Genomic DNA, 25,704 nt, shown 5'->3' on the forward strand with positions numbered 1-25,704 from the left:
ACTGATAACTGCCACTGCTACAAGGGATATGCTATACTCTACTAAACATAAAAGGATGGTTCTGACCACCTATAGTCATTAGAGAATGAGGGGAAGGTGAACTCAATCATTTTAGCCAGTGTGTTTTGGGCAGATTTCAAGAGGAGCAGCTATAAAGAATTTTACTTTGGATTCATTGCAATTACTGCAGATTTTGATAAGCAAACCAAGCATATCTTCATTCTTGATAGACAGAAGGCTTTTACATTAATTTTATTTAATAGGCCAGAAAGAGATATTTTCAAAATAATGCAAGAGAGTAAGGCAACCAGTTCTTAGATTCAGCTGATATTTAAATGTTTGAATGTTCTTCTGGACATTTCCCTTAGTACATTCTAAATTTCTGTAGTGTCATGCAGACAATCTGTATCTTTACAGAAACACTGACTTAGCAGCAACTTACATGCACAAGATGCATGCACAAGTAATATGACAAGTTTATGTAATTTTCACTCCCTGTCTATGCTTCTTGATTAATAAGTGACACAGACATAGCAATACTTATTACCTTCTAAATGTATTTTCACTTTTAGAATACTAAAATTCTAAAAGGAAACAGGAATTAGCCAGCCATTAAAACGTGTGTCCCACCCCATCATCATCTAAGAGATATACTTTATAACTGTCAGTACAGCCAAATCTTTTATATGAATATACACATATGCACATATTTGCAATATTCCCTGCTAAGATGTTCTGGAGGAAGATTCAGAACATTGTTCTATTATGCATCAGACAATGTCTGCTGTGAAGAGAACATATTCCAAATGATATAATAAATTTAATCAAGTGCAATCCCAGTTGAGATGGATTTCACACGTTGCCAATTCTTGCAAACAATCTCTAGAATAGACCAAAAAAACCAATTTAAAATCAAAGTCAATACATTGCAGATTATATATACTTGCTTACAGCTGCTGCTGTCCAAATCCAGAAATAACAGAATGTCATGCTGTTCAGCTATGTCTCTAGAACATTCTATGTATTTAATAATTTGCTAAAAGGTTTCTCCCACACTTAATCAGAAAATATCTGCCTTAGTGTTATACAAGAACTCCAAACAGATTTTCTTTTTTTATTTATTTAAAGAACAAATCTCCTGATCATTGCAATTTACTACTGTCCAGGTAGCAATACAAAGCAGTCTTGGAACATGGGAACTGATTTGCATGAATCTAAACTAGAAAATGCACTTAAAGAATATACACACTGTAATCACTAATGAGCATTCAGCCCACAAGACGAGACTAGGACTAGTCCAAAGGAAAGCCTTCATAAATTTGATTGTGTAGGCACTGGATCTGCAGCATCAACTGTTCCATTCCACAGATTTGTTTCTACTGCACTACCCCTCATCACTAGCTAACTTTAGATTCTAATGTGTTTCACAGTTTAAACAGGATGTAATTTGCACACGGTATTATGCATATTTTTATAAATCTATAAAATATTTAAGCATATTATCTTAATGCAAATGCAGTGAGTTATATTTACTCTAACAGCTTTAAACTATAGAACCATAACAAAATAGCTGATGTGTAATTTTCCTATTGACTTATCTACAATATTAATTTTATATAACTGAAAAAATGGGAACCTTGATCTATAATTTTCCCAAAAAATGATCAATTTTCTTTGCTATACCACATACCTCTAGTTTTTTTCCCCAAGTGAATACTTGCCCACAGCTTTAAAGTTTTTCTTGATTAAATAACCTGAAGCCACTAAGCTGACCAAGCAAAAAGAAAAGCCAGAACTTTAAGCATATAGGTGTTACAAATGGTACTGAAATAGTTTGCACAATTTTAAGTGTTTTACCAGATCACATCTCTCAGGAAAACTCACAAAGAGTTATACAAAAGGAATTGTTTTAAACCCACAGAAGCAAGGACTTTACAACTGGAAATGAAGAACCATACTGAACCAAACCTAATAGTGGGCATTCCAGCATGTACAGTATCATAAGATCCCAAAAAAACCAAATCAATCTTCAGGTAAAAAAAAAGATCAGGGATGAGGGGGTTTAAGTCATTTATTCTACTGCAGTACTGAGCAACTTATTTTTTTCGTTGCTGTATCTGAAGTTTCAGAATAAATCAGATGAACAGATTGAACTTTAGAGAACAGTTACATAAGGAAAAGTTCCTGCTGAACTACAGTATTACAGTCTGGCACAAGTAAGACAAAGGGTAATATACACTTCCCTAATCGCAAGCTTGTTCAGTCATTCTCACTGCTCCCTGCTTCCCCCTAGAGAACAAATGAGATTCTGGGTACCTTTATCCCACAGACTTACGACTTCACCCATTCTTCCCAACATATAAATAACTCTATCAATTACTATCAGTTACATTTTTAGCCTTCAATTTCTTTATTGATGGAGCTGTAGTGGCACAACAAATAAAATTCAATAACGCATATACCTTATTTTGGCAGATCTGATAGACTGATCTAGTATGAGCTTCTGGTATCACTGCTGCGCTGCAGCCTGCGTTGAGGTCAAAAACTTCCAATGCTCGGTTGCTGCCAGCTGTAAGTACAATATCTTTACAGTTCTCTGTGTTAAAGTTAAACTGATCTAATGAAACAAAAGCATATAGATGGATAAAAAGACATCAAGACTCTGTTGTATTTAGTGCTCAATGAGCAGCACTAAAAATCTTACAGTCCTAAAAAGTTTATGTCCAAGGCTGAAGTTCAATATCACAAAAAATACAGCATTTTTACTCTAATTGGAAAAAAAAAAAAAAAAAAAAAGTAGTAAAGAATCAAACGCTAATTACTTTAAACAAAGTTATTTTCATGTCCTTAATTCCAAAGAAAATAAGAAATACAAAGGATACGAGAGTAGAAATCATTTACTGCTGAAAGGCTGGTAATCTCCATTGTTGAAGCCATGGGAAATTTCTGTACCAATTTGCAAACACTTCTCTGTTTGTACCTACAAAAAATATCAAATGAATGCTAGTGTTAATTAAATAAATTATGATTTGTGGCCACCAGTAAATTCCCATTGGAATTACAAAGCAAACCAAAGTGCATTCTTTCACTATTAAAAATTAAAGCCATAGACCTTTTGACTTGTTGTTGAACTCTATTAAAAAACTTGGTAACAAAACTCATTTGGATGAAAAGAAAAATGGTATTTGCAAGATAGATCTTCCATCAAATGAAACACTAAAATAATCCTGTATGTATATTGAAAATGTTGAAGCGGAAAAAAAAAAATAATCTGTCAAGTACCTATGATCAAAAAACAGAAATACCACGAGTTTCAGTATAGCACTTCATGCGCTGATTATAGAGGCAATAAGAAAGAAAATGAGGAGAAACTAGTGAGGAAAGAATAATTTCTACTTAGATGGGAACAGAACAAGGGGCTGATCACACACTGTCAAAGAAATTTAGCTTCCCAACACACACTGGACTCCTCAAGGTCCTGTGGGATATCTGCCAGCTCCATGCAGATGTTGCAGACATGTCAAGTCCTCTAAAAATACTTCAGACTTATTTATATCACACAGTGCAAAACTGTGTTGTGATTCAGTCTGACTAGATCTTTCTATTTACTGAAATGTATCAGCACAGACAATATGGATCTGATCTTAAATCCACCAAAGTCAACAGAAAACATTCCTCCATGGATATGGGTATGTTTGGCAAGAAGAATATGATTTTGATAGAAGTCACCTAAGGAATATAAACAGAGTTGTTAATAACTGTACTTGTATGGTGCTGTTTTACATTTGTGACCAAAACAGTGTTGATGGTCACACCAAGGTTTTATCTTATCTGCTTATCTATCTGTAATTGCTGAACAGGGTCGGCCAAGCATTAAGGTATCCTGTGTTTCTCACTGTGCCCCAGAGTGAGTAGGCTGGGGGAGTGCAAGATGTCAGATGGGGACATAGCCATGACCACTTCCATGAATTATCCAAAGAGATATTTCATATTGTATAATGCCAGATCTCAGCAATAAAACTGTTGGGAAGAATTTTTTGAAAGAAGCCATTGCACAGAGACTGGATGGGCATTGGTCTGCTGGTGGAAGCTAGTGAGTGATTACTTTTGCATCACTTTGGTTTTTTTTTCTTTTTTCTTCACTTATTAAACAGTCTTTATCTCATCCCATGAGTTTTCCTCACTTTTCCCTTCCAATTCTCACCCCCATCCCACTGGAGGATCCCACTAGGGGAGAGTGAGTGAGCAACTGTGTGGGGCTTAGCTGCCAGCAAAGGTCAACACACCGCAACAACTCAAAATTTCTACATTACATTCTAAATGCAGACACTTTTATTCAGTAAAATAATTCCAATGTAACTGTAGGTTTTAAACTCTCATTTTAGCATGTCTGTTTAAAGACAATACAGAAGTCCACAAGTGTAACACAATCCACAAGTGTAACACACTTGTAGGAATATTTAGTTTCTTTCCAACACCATTAAAAGTTTTCAAAACAGATCATTTGATAAAAGCAATACATTTATCAGCTGGATCAGTTCAAAAGAAAAATGGTTAATGATTTGGTTTTGCCTTTCTTTGTCACTTTCAAACAAAGATCTGCTGAGATTTTCCAGGTAGACATTAGAGCTACCGCAGCAGTGATGGAGAAACAGAAGGTAAAATATAGTGTTTTGCAATTTAATCCAAGAAACTTTTGTGGTTTCCAGAAGTATTTTATTCAAGTAAACTAGAAAAATAAATTGTTCTAGATTTCAGGAACAACTAATTTATCTCCATTTTTGGGTAATTTTAACTTTAATTTTTTATTTAACTTTATATAAGCTGACTAAGATAATAGGAACAGTCTAATGATGGCAGCATGAAGCTTTCTCTGGTCTAGTTTACCCTACTGAAAGAGACTTAATGAAACAGACTGCTCCCAAATGCAAGAACAATTGTTTTGAGTTAGTTGAAGTATCTCTCTTCTGCACTGCAGTCTGCTACATAGATAAACACCTGACAGGGTATTACCCAGATAGAATTTCACCTAGAAAGCAAATCTTCAACCAACAGTAAGCTGAAATTCATCAAATACAAGTTAGGAAAAACTGAACCAAAGTAACAGAGGGGGAAAAAATAGAACAAGAGTACCCATTAGGAAAAAAAAATAAAAAAATAAAAAAGGGGGGGGGGGGAATTTTAGTATATTTAAGACCTTATATTTTTTGGACACAATGCATTTGCCACATGTCCTATACATGTTCAAGTCCAAGTGCAAGTCAACTAAAATTCAACCAGGCATTACAGACACACTCAGCTGGAGACTGTACATTAGTTCTTGGCTTTTAGAGATTAAAGTTTATATAGCAATTTGGGTTACCTTTTTATTGCTTTAATAAAACCTCCATAAACTAAGAAGTAACAGGCAACCCAGAAGGTAGGTAATCAGATTGTCAAAGAATGGTATTACATAATTCAAACAGACACAAGATAAAAGCTTAAATGCCACTCACTTGTAATTTATAAGAACAGATTTGAGAATAAAAATCTGTGTTAAAACATAAGCAAAAGTGCACAATCTACATATTAAGTTAAAATAATTTCCTGTTTCCTACAGAAAAGATTGTTATATATCTTACAAATGGCTTGCTGAGGAATTGCTCAGAGGAATTAATCTAGCAAAGGTCAGAAGGTGTTGTAATGTTTATCAAGATAAAGGTGTGGCAAGCACAGAAAGAAAAAGGTTTCTAGGTTGTTGAAAAATATTATGACTTATCAGTAAGAAGGTGCATTTAACAAAATAACTGTGCTTTTGTCTGCAGAAAATCAATAGATTTCTGTGAATATAACAAAGGTTACCTTGTAAGTAAAAAAAAAAGATAATAAATAAGATAAGAAATCTTCAAAATGAAAGAAAAAAGATTTTTATTTTCCCATCAGAAGGAAGTTCTGAAAACAAAATTATATAAAACTAGATCAAGAATTCTATCTCAGATCTGACCACTTTCCACAGATAAATTTGATGGTCTGCCATTAGCTAAGATAATTCCTTTCTTGCAGGGTCTCCAATAGGAACACATTGTCACAGACAGCTGTGAAGTTGTTTTCAGCTATTACAAAACACTACAAGCACTAGAAAATGCTGCGTAGCTGAAGACCAAGAGTGTGAAGTGAATATAGGCAAAATTTCATCTCACAAGTCAACTGGAGAGGCGATTGTAGCACAAAAGCACCCTAAAATTTGTCTAAATTAGACCAGCACCTCCTCAAGACACAGAAAAGCTTGTGATGGAGGCAAAGAAATAGATGAACGGTATCTTCTTACTATATTTTTTCCAGGTCTCTAATTCTATGCACAGCACATAATCTCAGCTGACAATCCCAGGGATCAGGTACCCAAATAAAATCACTTTTGTGTTGATATACTCAAAACTACAATTCTGTCCTCCTTTATTGCCTTCAATTATTAGAATTTCAACAACAGTGTAAATGACTAATCTCTTATATCCCACATACTTGAGATATATCTTGCGATATCTTATATATCTTGGGATAAGATGTGGGGATGTAATAATTTTGGGGGAATACATTTACACAGTATATAGTTCTTTTCAGGAGAATGGTATATCTTCAGAAATAAAATATAAAACCAAATTCTAAGGTACAAACACCTCCTGCAAAGATTGCAAAGACTGATGTGTCTACTTCACAGAAGATTTTAAGTCCTTTGCTAAAAGCATTTTTCAGAACACCCAGATAAAGTAAAAAAAAAAAATAAAAATTGATGACAGACAAAAAACTTCAATAAATGGAAGTATGTTACTGTGTTAAAACCGGAAGATGAATAAGCACCTAAGAAAACCTTCCAAACCTCCAAAACCAGCTTGATGCATATCCGACATTTCACATTTCAAGGAAAATGGCTGCACATGACAAAGTCAAAACTAAGTGACTGACCACAAACATCATCAGTATAACAGATCATAAGGTTTCAGGCTATTAAAAACATTTTTATATGCACTGTAAAAATTAATCTTCAAACAGTAGTGCCATTATACATTTCCAGACAAAGCCTGGAGTTCAGTAAAATAAGAAAATCAATTACATTAAAAGAATCACTTCATCTTCTGAAAAATATTCTCTTACGTTACAGAGGAGGGTGAATGTCATTCACTGACCCTATGTAATGAATCTTAGGCATAAGAAAAGATAAGGACAGGAAAATTAAAAGCATTTAGAGATGGTTGCTGTTAGAATGTTGTTATGACTTATGTACTTCTCATCTAGTTTCCATTCGCAAAGGAGCCAAGCTGCTGAATCAGGTCTGTGCAGCCCATTTACTTAAGAAGTTAAACATTGACTTTCCAGAAGTACCTGAAATGAACGCTCTCCTATGTATCATTAGCATGCTAAATTTTAAACACACTTACCATGACCTTTGCTTTATCCATCTATAATATATGCTGGTATAATTTCTCATTTCATCAGAGTAGATATTTTATCATTACTTCCCTTACTGTATGTATAATTACTACAACCAGTTATAAATATAATGGCTTTAGAAGGCATTGTTTCTGTTACTGGAACACAATTTTATCCTTTCTAAATTCCTTTGAAATTTCTCATTCTGATCTTTAAAACAATACATAAAACCATAAAATGAGGTAACAACTCATAGATGTTTTGTTCTACTCAAATTCTTATGTGACTTAAAAGTAATTAACAATTTAAAAAGATAAACTGAGAAGAAAATAGTTACACTTCATATCAGCATGCACAACTGCTGATGAGGATGGAAATTCAATAGTTAGTAATTTTGGAGAAGGTAAAGAAATTTGTTTATGTTGTGAATCATTTTGAGATTAATCGTAGAAGTCAGAAGATCTGTATTCCAGAACTGCAATTAATCTCCTCTATGGCATTGGTAAATAAGGATATATTTAAATAAGGCAATAAGGAATATAAAATTATTTTTATTTCCACTTCTTAGTTTCACCTTCAAAATTGAATCAATATTTAACCATTTAATTAAGTTGCTGTCATGCTCAGTTAATTAATACTTATTGGCAGTTCTTTGAAAACTCTGCACAGAGAAACAATGATATGATTTCTCATTGTACTGTTTTCACCTCTGAAATGCAGTAGCAATCTATCAGTTAGCCAGACTGCATTAAGACGCCCTTCTAATTAAAGGTATAAAACATGCTTTGGGGTTAGATCTAGTATCTTCTTGAATCAGTTCTATACATGCATTCTTCCAAATTTGACTCAGAAGGCAGAATGTAAGAGCTGTGAGAAACAAAAGGGAGGATGTAGTGTTCCGTAAAAGAAAGAAATGCTGGGAAATTAACTAAAAATATAAAGTCATAATACCAGACAAAGAAAAATATATATTCAAAGCTTTTTAAAAAGCTATTTTGTCTAAACATATACATATATACGTGCATGTATATATATATTTGAATACAATAAAGTCTTATATACACAAATACGGCTGAAAACCAGCAAAAGCAAATGAAGAGCAAGAAACTTAGTAAAAGGATACAAGGATAGTTTGAGCTCCAATTATAAACTAAAAGAACAGAAAAGGTATATCAGACACTTAATAAAATAATTTATTCCAAGTCAGAAAGAGGGATGCCTAACAATGAAGAAACATAGGGACAAAATAGGATAATAAAAAAGTAATTAGATAAAATACAACAATTGGAAAGTCAGTGACAATTATGAAAGTGATCTACTTCCATTCGCCAGAGAAGGAAGAAAACACTCATAGCATGTTGGAGTCTCTGAAAGAAAAAATATATAGAAATAATCCCACAAGAGAAAGAATCGCAATAGCTTCTCCAATATAACTGAAGACATTAATGCACACTAAGATGTGAACAGGTAGAGCATAAAGCTCATAAGGTTCCAAACAGTAACAGTAAAACTCTATTTGCTAGATAAGGTATGCACTATAAAAAATTATTTGACATTTCTTTTTTTTTCTCTATGATGCCAGAACAAAGATATTTTTTACAACTAGCTTTTACTATTTGTTCAACTTTTTTCTTCTGCAACAATCTTGCCCTCCACCCCACACCACCTCACCCCCCAGAAAATCCCAGATCAAACATTAGAAGTACTTTCACTGGACGGTTAATGACAAATTTTATTCACCTTTTGAGGTCATCCTTGGTTGTGCCGAGATGGAAACTTAATAGATGAAATTCAGCTCCACAACACAGCAATATAAATGCATCCATAAAATAAAATTGTGCAAAGCGTACAGTCTTATGGAACTTCTCTTTGCCCTAAAATGCAAAGTAAATTTTTAAGAATGGATTCTAAAATGCTGAATAATTTTTGTCTGAGATTCCTGGTATTAAGGCCTAGTCTCACTGCTATCTTGACCATATCCCAGGAGGTTAATCTGCTCTGTAGTGGCCCTTCCTGTTTTTGACATCTATTAATCTCAAAATAAAGTTTTAGTTCTACTTAAAGTAGTTGGCAGCGAAGTTAATAGTATCTGTAGTCAATTAAATCTAATAAAAATCTATCTTCATACTCTAAGCTTCCATTTTGAATTTGGGAGTAGACTATAAAGTCAAGCAGAGATGAGCCAATGAAAATAGAATATACAGAACAGACAATAAATCCAAAACTTTCAGAAATGCCCACTAGTTTTGTCTATCAAGATTGGGTTTTTTCTTTTCATAAATTGTCATGATAGCCTAATTTGAAGTCAATGGAGATCACCCAGATCATAGTATCGGTGTGAATCACCACTCAGTAGCTTTGAAAATCAGGCTGTATGTTCCTTCTACAGAGCTGTTAAAATAGAAGTAGATGAAAGTGCAAAACAGTTTCCCCTGTGAACCCAACTGACAGGAGTTTCTAATTACCAGAATTAGGACAGGTTCATTCTTGCAGACTGACCAGACCCTTAAAGTTCTGTCTTCTGATGCAGAAACTAACCACTTCTTGTTATGACTCCAGCCAACAGAGTTAATTGCACCATCATGATCTAATAAAAATTACAATGGAAATATCATAAAGCTCATTTCTTGCATTTATACATTTCCTAGAGTTAATCGTATTGTTTTAATATAATTATACAGAATATTAAAGTAAATTTTAAATAGAGGCTTCAAATTGTTGGATTAAAACCGGTAACAGTAAACCAGTTATTGATTTTTTTCTTCCACCAAAAACTATGGAAAAATGTCTCCCATTAATAATCAAGATTCACAAAATTAAATAAGGTCAGAGAAATACCAAGTTATGCTACCTGAAATCTCATAGGCATTTGTATGACATTGCCTCCATTGTTGTAAGGGAGTTTGTATGAAAATGTTATAACAAATATACAAGACACATGTATCTTTTACAGACATTCAGACTCTAAAAGGATAAAATCCAGATTTTCTTCAGCTTTCTGCAATTCAGATTCAACTCAACTAGAACTATTAAATAGTTCTAAACAAATATATAACAAACAAACAAGCTAAGGATGGTTACTCTAGCATCGAAGGCCTTCAAGATCTGAATCAGGCTTCATATGAACTTCATTTTGAATGCTTAACTTCAAGTGCTTAGAAACTGATTTTACAGAGCTGCAAAGTGACATATATTTCTAGAAGAAGACAATGTAATTGATGAGATGCTGCTTTAAAAGGAAGGAAGGTAAGGCTAGCAACATCGAGAAGGATTTTAACACATAAAGCAGTAAAGGAACTCACCACAGCTATGGCAAACTAGTACTTATTGTAGAAGTCTCAGCAACAGAGCACCTGACTTTTACTTTGTCAAAGTTCAGTGTTTTAAAACACAAAATATAAGCAGTTAAAAAAGAATTACCAATCTAATTCATTAGATAATGATAATTCTGACTCTAATTTTTTAAAGTTATTAGAAGAACATTTTCAAGAAACATCCTTGAAATTCAATTTAAGAAAAGCTACAGTATTACTTGAACAAATCTGCGTATTGTATTAGAATGAAATTTTACATCAAACATGATCGGGAAACCACTTATCTTGCAAATAGTTGCAATACTTTATTTTATTCATTGGGCTTTTATTACTGAGCTAGCTGGTTTTATAAAAACACAATGAACCTGCCACTACAACAGTTTCTGCAGGACTGCCTCATTAGATTAAAAAAAAATGTAACTGCCTGTTTAAAAATCATAGTTTAAAGTATTATAATCTCCAGTTAATAGAAACAGACTTTCCAGTTTGGTGTCACACAGTCGAAAACAAGATTGGAAAATTACAAAGAAAGAACTTCAAAAGCCAGAAACATCATTCAGAAGCTAAAATTATTAATTTGATCTAAAATTATATTGAAGCTGATCAAAAGGTCAAAAAAGAACAAAATATGTTAAACAAAATTAACAAACTTTGGCCCATATTATTTTAATTTGTCCAGATGAAGTCTGATTAATTTCACCTAGACTTAAAAGATTTAAAGTTCTTATGCTGCCCTCTTGTGCACATTTTCTCTTTAGTCAACTGACATTTTATATTAAAAAAATTGATTGCTTTAAATTACAGAAAGGCTAATCAATTTATCTCAGCAATTAAGATCTATGATAACATATATCTATAAAAAGGCTTCTAAACAAGATATTTTAATTCTCAGCTACTGAAGACCTGTAGAATTTTCACCATAAAATTGCACAGGTACTGGATAAGTATATATGTAAATACTATACTTATTTCATTCTCAGCACAAAGATTTATTTGCAGGCTTTGGTTTTGTAATACCATTTGGAATCCTTGAATGATCTGCATTAAAGAAAAACAAAAACAACTTACCAGAATACACAAAACAGTTTTCCAAAGTGTTAAGGAACATGAGAAACTTTAGGAAAATCTGAGGTCTGGAAAATTGGAAGAGCCATACAAAAAGCTTAAGAATCTCTGTATTCCAGGTCCCCCAATCCCAAAGCACAGTGAAGGAGAAGCCAGCTGGCTTGCAAGAGGCCAGTAAGCTTCAAAACAGGCGTTACTCAGGGTTCCCCGGTCTTGAAGCACATTGAGAAGGACAGCAGTTGGTTTTGAAAAATACTTCTTCAAAAAGGCCCTGCTGGCTGTAACTCTTTTAAACGTGGCCAGTATTACCTAGACTTCGCTACAGGACACAGACACCTGAAAAGCCAACACTGAAGAGGAATGCAGAACTACTTAAAACTGTAACCGAGCACTTCAGGGAACAAAACCAAATAAATTAGGCTTATAGCAAAATAGCTGTTGTTATATGGTGCATTATAAAAACGTGATTTTTGATAATCAGCTATATTCAGATGTCAATGCTGCCTTGAAATAGAAATTTTTTAGTAGGAGGGATATCTGCCATTTCTTGGAAAGGGAAAGTTTGACGTTACCACTGATTGCAGCTCTGAATAAGAGCAATGCATTTGCTCTTATGGGTTTTAATGAAAAGAAAATACATGTATTACGACACTTCAAAACCAAAGGCATCTAAAGCAGAAAATAAATAGGTGATTTCATAATAATCTGAACTGTACAGAACTACATGAATGAAATAAGCAGGTAACTGATGGTTTGTGGTTCCTACTTGCCTACCGTACAGTATCTGACAATTTCACACTTACGTTGCTTTTGAAAAAAACTACATGCACAGGTTGAATTCTTATGCTGCCTGAAGAGCCTGAACTAGAATGTGGTTTACACTTCTTTTCAGACTGTGCATCATAAAAAAAGACATAGAATAAAGAATGAAAGGTATCAATGAAATAAATTGGATAGTAGTGCAAAACCTAAGAAAACCTAGTAGAACAAAGCCAACTGTCAGAAGAACAATTTAGTAATAAATAAAAAAAAAATTTAAAGCAAGACAAAGAACTAGTACTTTACAGCTTAACTACTGGCACCACAAAAATCTTTTCTGTAGTACCATGAAGTTTGTTGCAGGTCACTTTTCTTATCATAGTAAATTAGCCTGCATTTGCAGAGCACTGCAGTATTTTAGGGAGCTCTGAATGTTGAATTAGCATAGAAACCTAAACCAGTCATCTTCCATTATGAACTTTCACAGTAAATCAGTCCTGCTATATGAATTTCAAGTCATAACATTTACTATTATTACAAATTTAACAGATAGTTCTTGTAGAAATTTAGAAATCTTTTTTCTTAAGGCTCATTTACAATGTTAAGTAATGCACATGTTTGCACATGCATACACTTTTGCAGATATGGATTTCTCCATAGGAATTGTCCTTTTTTTTTTTTTTTTTAAATAGTTGCTCTTTAGAAGTCTGAAGCTGCAAACCAAACACGTTTGTTGCCAAGTCATCGCAGTCAATTTTTTGGCTAATAATCTGTTACAATGTATTACTGCAATATACACATACATTATCATTACAATATATTGTCTTTATTCCATTTCATTATTGTAATATACATATGCAATGCAGATTGCAATATGTATTATGATACCTTACTATTTACGTCCTAGAAAACTGAAATGGGAAAACGTGGCAGGCAGTTTAATTCCAGAACAAAAATTAACCCACCAGAGAAGTAACTTGAATCAGTAGTATTCCCTCTCCCCCATTCTTCTGAAGGTGATGTAAGTGGAATGTTTTAATTACTATGCTATTTTAGGTTAAACTCAATTATATACTATTTCTTTAATAATTTAATTAATAATTTTACCTGAAAAAACATTACATGTATCGGTCAGATTGGAGTTGAATATCAGTACAGCCTTGTCAGCCAGGCCGCAAGCCAGCATCTCTCCATCCCCTATAAAGAAGAGTGTCTAATAACTTATATTTGAAAGGAACAAGGACCTAATATGCTATTTCTTTTAATCATAAAAATCATACATGTCACTGCAACAAAACACATATCAGAAATTCATATTTTGTTTGTATTTTGTATGGACATTGCAAACACATATTGCAGAATTTGGTATGAATTTTTACACAACTCATTTCTTGTCTCAATATATTCTCAAAACAGTTATTCATCACAAGTTAGAAATTTGCTTTTCATGAAAAAAAAAGTGCTACAAAATTTAAGGGCAGAATTTTTTAGCAGTCATGTAAATCTATTTCCCTACACTTATTTTTTTTATATCTTATTAAAGCTACATCGCCTTTTATTATATATTAGAATAAAAAGTACATATTAGTCATTCTGGATCACTTCTTAAAGATAATAAATTTCCTTCATACAGTTATCCTAAAAGCTATCCAAGTTCAGTCCAATTGTTCATTTATATTGGTAATCAGTGAGGGGCACACAGTGACAGGAAAGACTCCCTTAACGCCTACATAATGGCAGTGATTTGTGAAATCTGTTTGCTCAAAAACTTCTCCTGAAACAATTAAAATAATGTAGAGCAAATAAATGAACAGATGGGAAAAAATAAGATACAGTGAAGCAAGAGAGGATGGCGGTGAGATAAAGTAAGGAAGTGAAGTGCAGAATTCAAATCAATGCTACTAGGTTCACTGTGAAAAGTATTTTTAAAAAGTTACCAACTGAACATCCTTCTCATACATCTCCTGAGCATCTTTACAAAGGGAGAGGGAATAAAAGTCATGCTTGACTTCACCAACTTTACACACTGCTATCTACTGTCCAAGCACCATCTACATTGCAGGTTCAGAACACTATGTTCCACAACATGTTTTTTTCCCACATTATGGCAATATAAACAGATAAGAGATCCATATTTGTAATCTCTGAGAGTCATCTACTAAAAGTTACTTTTAAATCAGACACACAATGGGGTAGACGTATATGCTGAGAAGAGACATTCCAGAATCTTTTTTTCTGTTACCAGTTATTAAATGCACCAGTATAATAAACTGAAAGAGAACTACTTTATGAAAATTTTTTTCATTATATCTGATAAGCAATATTTCAGTTGACTTTATCTCCAAGTACTAGTAATTGCACATACTAAATAATGCTGTTAAATATTTTCATCACAAAAATAGATAAGTAGTCCTGGATATAATATTCCAAAAAACGCATGCCCCATAAACTCAAAGGGACAAAGTCTTTGAGCTAAGGGGTGGTGCTCTTCTGTGGATTTTCCCCGCTTTTTCTAAAGCTTTGACAGTATGTATTTAGCATGAGAGCTAATTGGTAAGTATGTCAGGTAAGTGATATAAAGTCATACATACATAATTAACAATATATAAACCTTCTTGTGTGTACAGAATGAGAGAAAATAATTTTACATAGAAATTTGGAGGCTTGTTTAATGGAACATCTTCTCAAATCTTGAAAAAAATTGTTTTCTAACTGAGTCACAAGTTATAATATGTAACACCTCCAATACTGCAAAAGGATATTTAATAAATCTAAGGTTTGCATTAACTCAGTAGTGCAACTTTATAACCTCTTAAGTTTTACTTAATTTCTCTACTTAATTTTCTTTCTACTATTTTTAAAGATGCACACAATAATTATTGTGATTCATACTTTACAAAGACCACTTGTAAGACTATTCCAAGCTGCAATTCCAAGTTGCAAATTTGCAACAGAAAATATGTTGTAAAGCTAGGACTATCTTGTCAATACAGACTACAACAGTAACGGAACACCCTTTACAAGCTTACAATAATACGACTTTTTTACTCCAAGAAAAAAAAAACAACTCTGTGAGTTTTGCTAAACCTTGTTTTGCTAAACTGTGATTGCTTAAGCCTGTGTGTGCTAGAGACAAAGATAGAAACAGAGAAAAAAGTTCCTTCCCAAAAGTAAGAGAAGGTTTATACTTAAAATGTATTATCAAAACTGTAGCAATGCTTGTCTTTGCTAAAAAAGAACTTTTAGTTTTAAGCACATATAACATTCCTTGAAATAATCTCTCTGAAACCAGTTTCTTTCAGGAGCCGTAAAAATAATTTCTTCCCCTTCTCTAGGACGGAAGAGATGGTTGGAATATATTTTAGAAAAGTTACTGATTGTATCTAATTCCTTTTATTTCTTGAAGATGAAAGTTGCTCTTATCAAAATATTTATAAAAACACACATTTTTAAATAATTTGAAAGTATTGTGGTTTGCAGAGTGTACACTGACATAATTATATACTTGGTAATACATTTAATTGCTAATCTAAGAAGTAGTTTCTGTATAATATTTATATATTGGAAATTACTAAACCTATTACAAGACTAACTTCTCCAAAGCAGTTAAGAAAAATACCCTTCTTTGGACTGTGTGGAAGAATTCTTTTCTATATATTTTAATATATAAAAACTGAATAATCTTTACATAAGAAATAGGAGTATTCTGATTCTTTTTAAACAGAACTTCAGCTTTTGATATACCCTAATGACACTAAATGTCTCGAAAAATAAATTCCTTGGTGAACGAATTTGTTGGACTACTAATTTTCAAGTTGTAGTGGGAAAGTCATAAGATAAATCCAAAAGGAAACATAATGTAAAATCAGAGAAAAATTAAAATCCTTTTGCATACATGTTAACAGCTTGCAAACCAAAAAATTGTGATCAAACAGTACATGATATTGCCAGAAAGATTTCTGGGAATTTACCTAGTAAATCCACAGTCTTAATAAAGCATGTCACATAAAGTTGATTTTTCTTTCTGCACACTGACACAACTGTACATTTTATAAAGCCTGTACATACCAGAATACTGAATGCAACAAATTCGAGTTGGTTTAGAAGTAACAGATATCTCTTTCTCATATTTGATTGGAGGATAACTTTCCAATGGATATTCTTTATTTTTACTTCAAAGAAGGAAAAAAGAGAAAGAGAGGAAAAATATTAAGATATCTAAGCCCAGTACATTTTCATTTCAATTATGAAATACATGTGCTTTGGGAGCTATCCTAAAATTTTTACATAAATATTTCCTGTAAAACTTATGTTAAATCCAAGGTAAGAGGCAGAATGAATTTTAAATTGTTGTACTTAAATTACTCCTATCACCAGCTGTTATGAATTCATGACATCAAGAGTTAGTATGGACTTGTACATAAAATGAAAGTTAAGTTGCATACCTACCTTATAAAAGTATTTAAAGAATGCAAATTTTACCTTGTTGTGGCAAAATAGAATATCAAAAATATCTCCATATGTAAAAATAAGACTTACATTGATTATCTATTCAACAAGATACTAAAAAACACCCCCACAAAACTTAAAGTACTAAGTAGATCAACCTATCATAAAATAGCGCAAGCAAATCTGGAAATTATCTGAAGTGCCCACCGTGCTGTTTAGCATCTTTGTCAGAGACACAGACAGTGGGATAGAGTGCACCCTCAGCAAGTGTGCTGACAACACCAAGCTGTGGGGAGCAGTCGACACACTGGAGGGAAGGGATGCCATCCAGAGGGACCTGGACAGGCTTGAGAGGTGGGCCCATGCAAACCCCATGAAGTTCAACCAAGCCAAATGCAAGGTGCTGCACCTGGGACATGGCAATCCCAGGCACAAATACAGGTTGGGTGGAGAAAGGCTAGAGAGCAGCACTAAGGATAAAGACTTGGGAGTGTTCATGGATGAGAACCTTGACATGAGCCTGCAATATGCGCTGGCAGCCCAGAAAGCCGACTGTATCCTTGGCTGCATCAAGCGAAGCGTGGCCAGCAGGCCAAGGGAGGTGATTCTCCCCCTCTACTCTGCTCTTGTGAGACCCCACCTGGAGTACTGTGTCCAGCTCTGGGGCCCTCAACACAGGAAGGACATGGACCTGTTGGAATGGGTCCAGCAGAGGGCCACGAAGATGATCAGAGGGCTGGAGTACCTCTCCTATGAAGACAGACTGAGAGAGCTGGGGTTGTTCAGCCTGGAGAAGAGAAGGCTCCAGGGAGACCTTATAACGGCCTTCCAGTACCTGAAGGGAGCGTACAGGAAAGATGGGGAGGGACTGTTTTATCAGGGAGTGTATCGATAGGATGAGGGGTAATGTTTTAAACTGAAAAAGGGGAGATTTAGATCAGATACTAGGAAGAAATTCTTTACTGTGAGATTGGTGAGACACTGGAACAGGTTGCCCAGGGAAGATGTGGATGCCCCATCGCTGGAAGTGTTCAAGGCCAGGCTGGATGGGGCTTTGAGCAACCTGGTCTAGTGGGAGGTGCCTCTGCCCATGGCAGTAGGGTTGGAATTCAATGATCTTTAAGGTCCCTTCCAACTCCAACCATTCTATGAGTCCATGATTGGCTTACCTATGTGTGCAAGGATTACAGAAATTTAGTCTTGAGCTATTAAGTATTTAAGAAAAAATTTTTTTAAAAGAGAAAAATGATGACATTAATAATTCTTTACTTTTATATTTGTACTATATGGAACAAAGACTCTATATAATACTAAAGAGAAAACACGTGTCATGTCCCCATCTAACATACTGCACCAATTAAGATGAAAGTGCCAGCTCTAAAAAGCTATTAATTCTTTATGTCCACAGTGATGATGAATCCACTGGTAAACTTCAACCATTATGTATGTTCTGTCTAAACTCATCAGAGTAAGCTTGCATTAGCTTAAGATAACATGATTTTAGGGGTGAATGAGGCACATGATCTGAAATAACTAAGTCTCCCTGTGCCACATTCAGTTACTTTTGTGACTTGAATTCCAGTTTAAGAACATGTTGGGACTACGCTTCCAACCATATTTAGCACCTGTTCTTCTTTCTAGCAACAAAAATGTAAGAAAATAGACGTGTATATTTTCTTTTACATGTAAGACTTACTCAAATTTAATTGATAGCCTGATAATCTGAATCACTTGCTAGAGTCATTTTATAGCAAATTTACAAAGCCTTTTAGTTCCAGTTATACTCCTAACTAAAAAGTTCCAATGAGAGAAGCAGTTACAAACCACATTTCCAATAGAACTGTATTTATCTTCATTTTAATTTGTTCCTCCTCTAATAGAGTCGCTAGATTACCTACCGTCTACAAGTGGTCTTCCACTTTGATACCTCACTTTTCTTCAGGTTATTATTTGGAGAAAACATGGTCATTCTACAAGAAAGAACACAGACTCTTCTATACGTAACATTAAATGTTTCATAACAGAAATAGTTTATTTCAAACAAAAACCAATCCTGCTTCCTTCTTACTATTTATGCCTACTAGTAATGTCAGTAGGCAAGATAATGTTCACATGGACGACAAGATAACTTTCTAACGATCTAATGCCCGACTTTGCACCTAAGTGTTGCTTTCTGTGAGTTATTTGTTGGATAATGCATTCTGAAGGTCAAAAACCATTCCTATAAAGTTCTCAGACATTTCTTTCTGCAAGCTGAAGAAACAAAAAGAGTTTAATCTTATGAAAGAGACAGGATGCCTAATATAGATTTTGAAAAGAAGTTGAACACTCACCAGAAGCTCTGAAAATTTTGTTTTACAACATATTTTAAAAATTATTTTCTTTGATAACATTATATCTGTTTTTCATGGGTCATTAATTTCACAGTCATGAGACTATATGGCTCTATTATATGACAAAATCTCACACACCAATAAAACAGACAAAATAGTAATGTATCTACTCACTGTGGTGCTGATGTATAACCTGATGATTTAATTTTATTATGGAAAACCAATGGCTGATTTTTCACCATGCTTTTCGCTCCTATAGAAAAATTATTTCATTTTCATTAAAATGTTTTTTTTTTTTAACATATTTTTAGAGTTAAGATAGACACTTAGTTAAGCTAGCAGAGTAGAAATATTTGATGTCTCCTTATGTTACAAAACACATTTATGACCAGTCACTCTAAAATAATTATTATTGAGAAAAGGAAAGAAATATGAACTGTTACACTGCATAACATCCATCCTCCAATAATATCAATGAGTAGGAACTTCTTTAAACCTTGAATTAACAAGAATATTGTTCTGAGGAACTTTTTTCGTCATTGATTTACAAATGTGTTCTGTAGTTCCTTATTTTATGCTTGAACTTTATGTGCACTAGCTGCAATATATTCACACTTCATATTTGAAAGATGGAATGCATCTAAAGATCATTAATAAACTGGCTGGTGGCTACACAGAAATGTTCGGAGGGTTATCTGTTTTAAGTCATTAATAATGTCTGCATTCACACTGCTGTACTAAGAAGCCTGAAGGGCACCCTCTAGCCCGAAACTAAGTAAGAGCATTTCATATCAGCAGAAACAAACTAATTAAATAAATGGTGTAAAGGGGGAAATCTTGTTGATATTCCCATGAAAAAAACTTCAGGTGCATTAGGAGTGATCGCCTGATCACATTTACCTATGCTGAGGTTAGAAGCTCCTTCAACTCCCACCAGCTATCCTTTCTCTTTACATTGCGATGAGGCAGAAAAGAGTCCTTCCTAGGAAGCTCCCAGTGCCACTTGCCAAAACAGACCATAGCACTTCCTTACAGCACCTAATCTATCTGAATGTGAGGTGTCAACAAGGGTAGTACAGGCATCAGTGCTGGGTGCCTACAGCAGCCTGGAATTCTAGCTACAACACCGCAGATGAGTTCTCAAAATATCATACAACACTAAAAATATATACTTTGACGTCCTAACAGGTCTAACAAGTGCATCGATATAGTAAAAATAGATTATTTCTACATGTATACAGCTACTAATACTTTTATATCTTTCCTAAAGAAAAGGTGATGATGAAATATTATTTTGCAGGTATTTTTTAGATTTTGCTTTACTGATGCTAAGCAAAGAAGCGACAAGTGCCTCAACAGCAACTGGAAGTCAGACTTTTTTTTTTTTTTAAAACAGTAGGACATTGAGGCAAAAATTAATTTCCTAAATTTTCGGGTATTGAGAAAAGACTATTCAGGACAATAAAATTAACCAAAAAACTATTCAGGACCAAAAATTAACAAAGAAAGAAATTACAAATTATACAGAAAAACATATTGCATGCTATGGAAAAAGAATGACTTATGAAAAATGTAAATGTTCTACACTATTTAACTCTTTGAAAATCCCCAGAAAGTTCTCAGAGGATTTTTATTAGAAGAAGGAAAATACCGTATTACCATCATTTTCACTACAAATACATACGTAGGAAATGAAATATTACTAGAAGTATAAAATTCTTCCTACTAAAATAAAAATATAATACAATATATATTTAAAACAGAAATAAATACATTGATTGTATTAGCAACCAGACAGTTGTGAGTAAGCTACTGTTACTAAAAATATAACTTTATTAATTCATTTCCAGATTGGTTTATGCTTACCAAGCGTTTTACTAGAAGGTTCTTTCAAGTTTTTCTTTAAACCTTTACACAGTGGAGAATTTGTCAATAAAGAACACCTAAGTTATAAAACCAAGCAAAAAATCAATCAATGCAATGGACAACAGCATCAGATTTGGAAAAGGTGTCACAATTTCTCTTTAGATATTTGTATGTATGATACCAGTGATATTTTCATAAATACAAATCAGGCATATCAGATTAGTTATCAGCTCAGATACCCAGCAGCACAGATAAGCCTTGGCCCTGACTAGATTCACAGGCCATTGCATTTATATGTTAAATCCTAAATCTGTGAATAATAACTGATGATTTTATTCTAAGCACTGAAATCAGCACTCATTGTATATCATAGGGTTTTTATTGCCTTCAAGATGTCAGTGTTTCCTGGAAATCATTTACAGGCACATGAAGGACAAGAAAGTAGTAGTCAGCATGGATTCATGAAGGGGAATTCATGCTTCATCAACTGACTGGCTTGGTAGAAGGGAGAACAGTGGATATTGTCTACTTTAACTTCAGTAAGGATATACACACTGCCTACTTTAACTTCAGTAAGGATTTACACACTGTCTCCTGATAGACAGGCTGATGAAGTATGGGCTGGATGAGCACACAGTAAGGTGGACTGAAAAGCAGTTGAACAGCCAGGCCCAGGCACTGTGATCACTGGCACAAAGTCGAGTTGGAGGCTGAGGCCAGTAACTAGTAGAGTACCTCAGGTGTCCACTAGTTACTGATCCAATTCCGTTCAACATCTGCATTAATAGTAAAATAATTTAGTAAAGGCTTTGACACCATTCTGCACAGCATTCTGCTGGAGAAACTGGCTGCTCATGGCTTAGAGGGGTGTACTCTTCACTGGGTGAAAAACTGTCTGGATGACTGGGCCCAAAGAGTTGTACTGGGGCCAGTTTAATATCTTTAGCAATGAACTGGACAAAGGGATCAAGTGCACCCTCAGTAAGTTTGCAGACAACATCAAGTTGCGTGGGAGTGTTGATCTGCTTGAGAATAGGATGGCTCTACAGAGGGATCTGGACAGGCTGGATTGATGGGCCGAAGCCAATGGTATGAGGTTCAACAAGGCCAAGTACCGGGTCCTGCACTTGGGTCACAACAACCCCATGCAGGGCTATGGGCTTGGGGAAGAGTGGCTGGAGAGCTGCCCGGTGGAAAAGGACCTGGGGGTGTTGGTTAACATCCAGCTGAATATAAGCCAGCAGTGTGCCCAGGAGGGCAAGACCAACAGCATCCTGGCCCGTATCAGAAACAGTGTGGCCAGCAGGACTAGGGAAGTGATTGTCCCCCTGTACTCAGCACTGGTAAGTCCCTACCTAGAGTACTGTGTTCGGTTTTGGGCCCCTCCCTACAAGAAAGACATTGAGGTGCTGGAGCATGTTCAGAGAAGGGCAACGAAGCTGGTGAAGGGTCTAGACCACAAGTCTTATGAGGACCATCTGAGAGAACTGGACTTGTTTAGCCTGAAGAAAAGGAGGCTGAGGGGAGACCTCATCACTCTCTACAACTACCTGAAAAGGAGGCTGTAGCGAGGTGGGGGTCAGTCTCTTGTCCCAAGTAACAAGCTACAGAACAAGACAAAATGGCCTCAAGTTGCACCAGGAAGCAGGGGGGGTAGATTGGATATTAGGAAAAATTTCTTCACCTAAAGTCTTGTCAAGCATTGGAACAGGCAGCCCAGGGAAGTGGTGGAATTGACCATCCCTGGAGGTACTATAAGATGTGTAGATGTGGCACTTAGGTGCGTGGTTTAGAGGTGGACCTGGCAGTGTAAACAGTTGGGCTCGATTATCTTCAAGATCTTCTCCAACCTAGATGATTCTATGATTCTAACAACTGGATGAAAAAGCAGAGTGTACCCTCACCATGTTTGCTGATGACACAAAACTGAGAGGAGTATCTGATACACCAGAAGGTTGCGTAGCCATCCAGAGAGATATCCACAGGCTGGAGAAATGGGCTGACAGCAACCTCATGAAGCTCAACATGGGAAAGTGCAAAATCCTGCAGCTGGGGAGGCACAGCCCTATGCACCAGTATATGGCTGTAAGGAAGGCAGTCAGGCTCTGTGCTATCTGCCCAGTGAAAGGACAAGAGGCAATGGGCAAAAACTGAAATACAGGAGGTTTTGTTTGTATACCAGGAAACATATTTTTGCTGTGAGAGTGACTGAGCACTGGCACAGTTGCCCAGAGACAAAATGGATTCTCCTTCCCTGGAGACATTCAAAATCCGCTTTTACATGGTGCCGGGCAACTGGCTCTAGGTGGCCTTGCTTGAGAAGGGTGGTTGGACACGACAACCTGCAGAGGTGTCTTACAGTCTCAACCATTCTGTGATTTCTCCCACTCAATACAACTAAAACATGACAGGAAAACAGGTTAAAAAAAAAACATGTCAATAAATAGCACTGTAAAAGACCATCTGATGCACTTCAGAGTCAGGGAAGCTAATGCATAATCCAACTCAGAGGAAAGAAGTAAAAAAACATTTAAAGTTACTCTGTACCTGGCAATAACTGATAGACTTTTTTTGTTTCCACATAGTAGAAAATCACTCTGCTGAGTTCTCACCAATCCAGCAAGGTTAACTTCCAACACAGCAATCATATCTTCAAACATTGAGGTGATCAAGCATAAAACCTGCAGCAATTATACCATAAAATAACACTCCATTTACTTCATAATTTAAGCTCCAACACTGAAGCATTTATAATGGAAAATGAAATCACATCGTGTCATTTATGAAAATTAGTCAAAAATATCCATGGGTTTAGTCTTGCAGAGCATTAACCAGTAAAAAGTGGTTAATGCTATATTTCAAAAATAGGCTTATGTTGCTTAAATGCGTCTTAACAGACTTGCATACCTAACAGTCACAGTTCCAATCTCTTCTACAATAGACTTATTTCTGCGTTAGAGTTGTGAGAAAAGAAGCACACATGGAAGAAAGATTGGTTTCAGAGACAGGCTGAGAACATGCTAAGAACTGAATTTAAAACAAAACTCTATTGTATTAAATATGTAAGAAGACCTAGAATCAGCTCGCTTCTGTAGGAAAACTGTAACATAAAATATGGAGTATACAAGCAAGAATGCCTTTCACTTCCTTAAAAGCACTTTTAGTGACTTTCCACAGAAATTTTCTCACAACTCAAATAGTTTTCACTGATTTCTTGGAAGGGTTCAGAAGCAGTCCATCCTAACATTTTTTTGAGAAACAAAGTGTAACAATGCTTGCATCTTTTTTCCCTGAAAAGATTGCCTCTGTTCTCCCTATGGTCATTCTTGACATTCAAAGTACACACTTAACAACATAAAAAACAATTCACTTTTTGCTCATTAATCACTTTGGACAGCACACAAACTGTGAAACCTTTAAAACTACCCAGATATGTAAACTAGCACATTCCATAAAGAAGAATCAACTCTCTCCAGAGAAACTACTGTTTAATTCACATCAAGCAAAACAAATGTGTACATTAGTCTGTAAACAAAATGCATAATTAATATTTATTGAAAATAACTGGAAATGTAAATACTCATTACATCAGTTTACTGTATACTTACCTTTCCATTAACTGCCTTCCGTGCTAATGCACACGATCCAGCAAACCGAATGCTGAGGTCACTGTAATCTTTGCCAAAAAGAACATAGTGCTATAAAATTGTATTTGCATTTCAAAAGAAAAAACTATCACTAAAACAGGAAAAAAAAATTACTTATACTAATTCGACACCATGATAACCCACTGTCTTCAGTGTACATCCTTCTAGCTTACCCCCACATTATAAAGTAGGACTAGAATAACATTCCTTGTATTAACTCTCATAAACTGCAAAATCAGATAAAAAATCATTGCTAGCCACTACAGAAATCTAGTGTCAACACATCTTCTGGGACAAGTCAGCTAGAAATAACTAGAAAAAATATTTAAAAAACCCCACTTAGTCTCTACTGTATTCTGCTATTCCACAAACATTCTTATCCTATTTATATCAGATAACAAAAGAAAGCAATCACATTATGGTGTGGTCAGATATTTTATTATCATACCTTTGTAGGATAAAAAACCTTCTAATTCAAAGTTTGCCAAATTAATTATTAACAAGCCAGTGGAGGTTCCTATCCAAAAATAGGTAGTATTCAGGGCAGAAGATCTATTAAAAAGGGAGAAAAAATTATCTGAGAATGATAAAGAAGTTTTACTTATTACCATGCAAGACACAGCAACTGTTTTGTTTTGGTTTTGTTTTTTTTTAATACTTGTTACCCAATCCCAGGACAACAAGAATAATAAACACATCAAAAAAAAAAAAAAGATTTTAAATTTACAGATTTTTTTGTTTTGTTTAAATCTGCAGCTCAAAGTAAAAAGTTTCAATCAAATGGCGAAGCTGTGAAAGCTAAGAACAGAACAGAATCCTTGATTTATGGGAAGTGCTCATGGCAAGTCTAAAACAGTATAGGACATA

The 25,704-nt window shown here is 34.8% G+C and overlaps 1 protein-coding gene across 1 annotated transcript in view; it reads right to left on the reverse strand.

Annotated features, from left to right (window-relative positions):
• The window catches only part of WDR27 (WD repeat domain 27), an 83,727-nt gene that overhangs the window by 44,594 nt on the left and 13,429 nt on the right, over positions 1-25,704 (reverse strand). Inside the window, exons 9-20 of the mRNA XM_074144663.1 lie at positions 25,286-25,389; positions 24,799-24,866; positions 23,738-23,871; positions 21,191-21,267; positions 19,499-19,577; positions 18,890-18,961; positions 16,611-16,714; positions 13,650-13,739; positions 9,870-9,991; positions 9,145-9,278; positions 2,883-2,980; positions 2,463-2,584 (exon numbers count right to left, since the gene is read on the reverse strand). Coding sequence (XP_074000764.1) covers positions 2,463-2,584; positions 2,883-2,980; positions 9,145-9,278; positions 9,870-9,991; positions 13,650-13,739; positions 16,611-16,714; positions 18,890-18,961; positions 19,499-19,577; positions 21,191-21,267; positions 23,738-23,871; positions 24,799-24,866; positions 25,286-25,389 — 1,204 coding nt within the window. The remainder of the gene's footprint in view (positions 1-2,462; positions 2,585-2,882; positions 2,981-9,144; positions 9,279-9,869; positions 9,992-13,649; positions 13,740-16,610; positions 16,715-18,889; positions 18,962-19,498; positions 19,578-21,190; positions 21,268-23,737; positions 23,872-24,798; positions 24,867-25,285; positions 25,390-25,704) is intronic.

Source organism: Numenius arquata, chromosome 2, assembly GCF_964106895.1.
Source record: "Numenius arquata chromosome 2, bNumArq3.hap1.1, whole genome shotgun sequence".
In the NCBI taxonomy this organism is placed as follows: Eukaryota; Metazoa; Chordata; class Aves; order Charadriiformes; family Scolopacidae; genus Numenius; species Numenius arquata.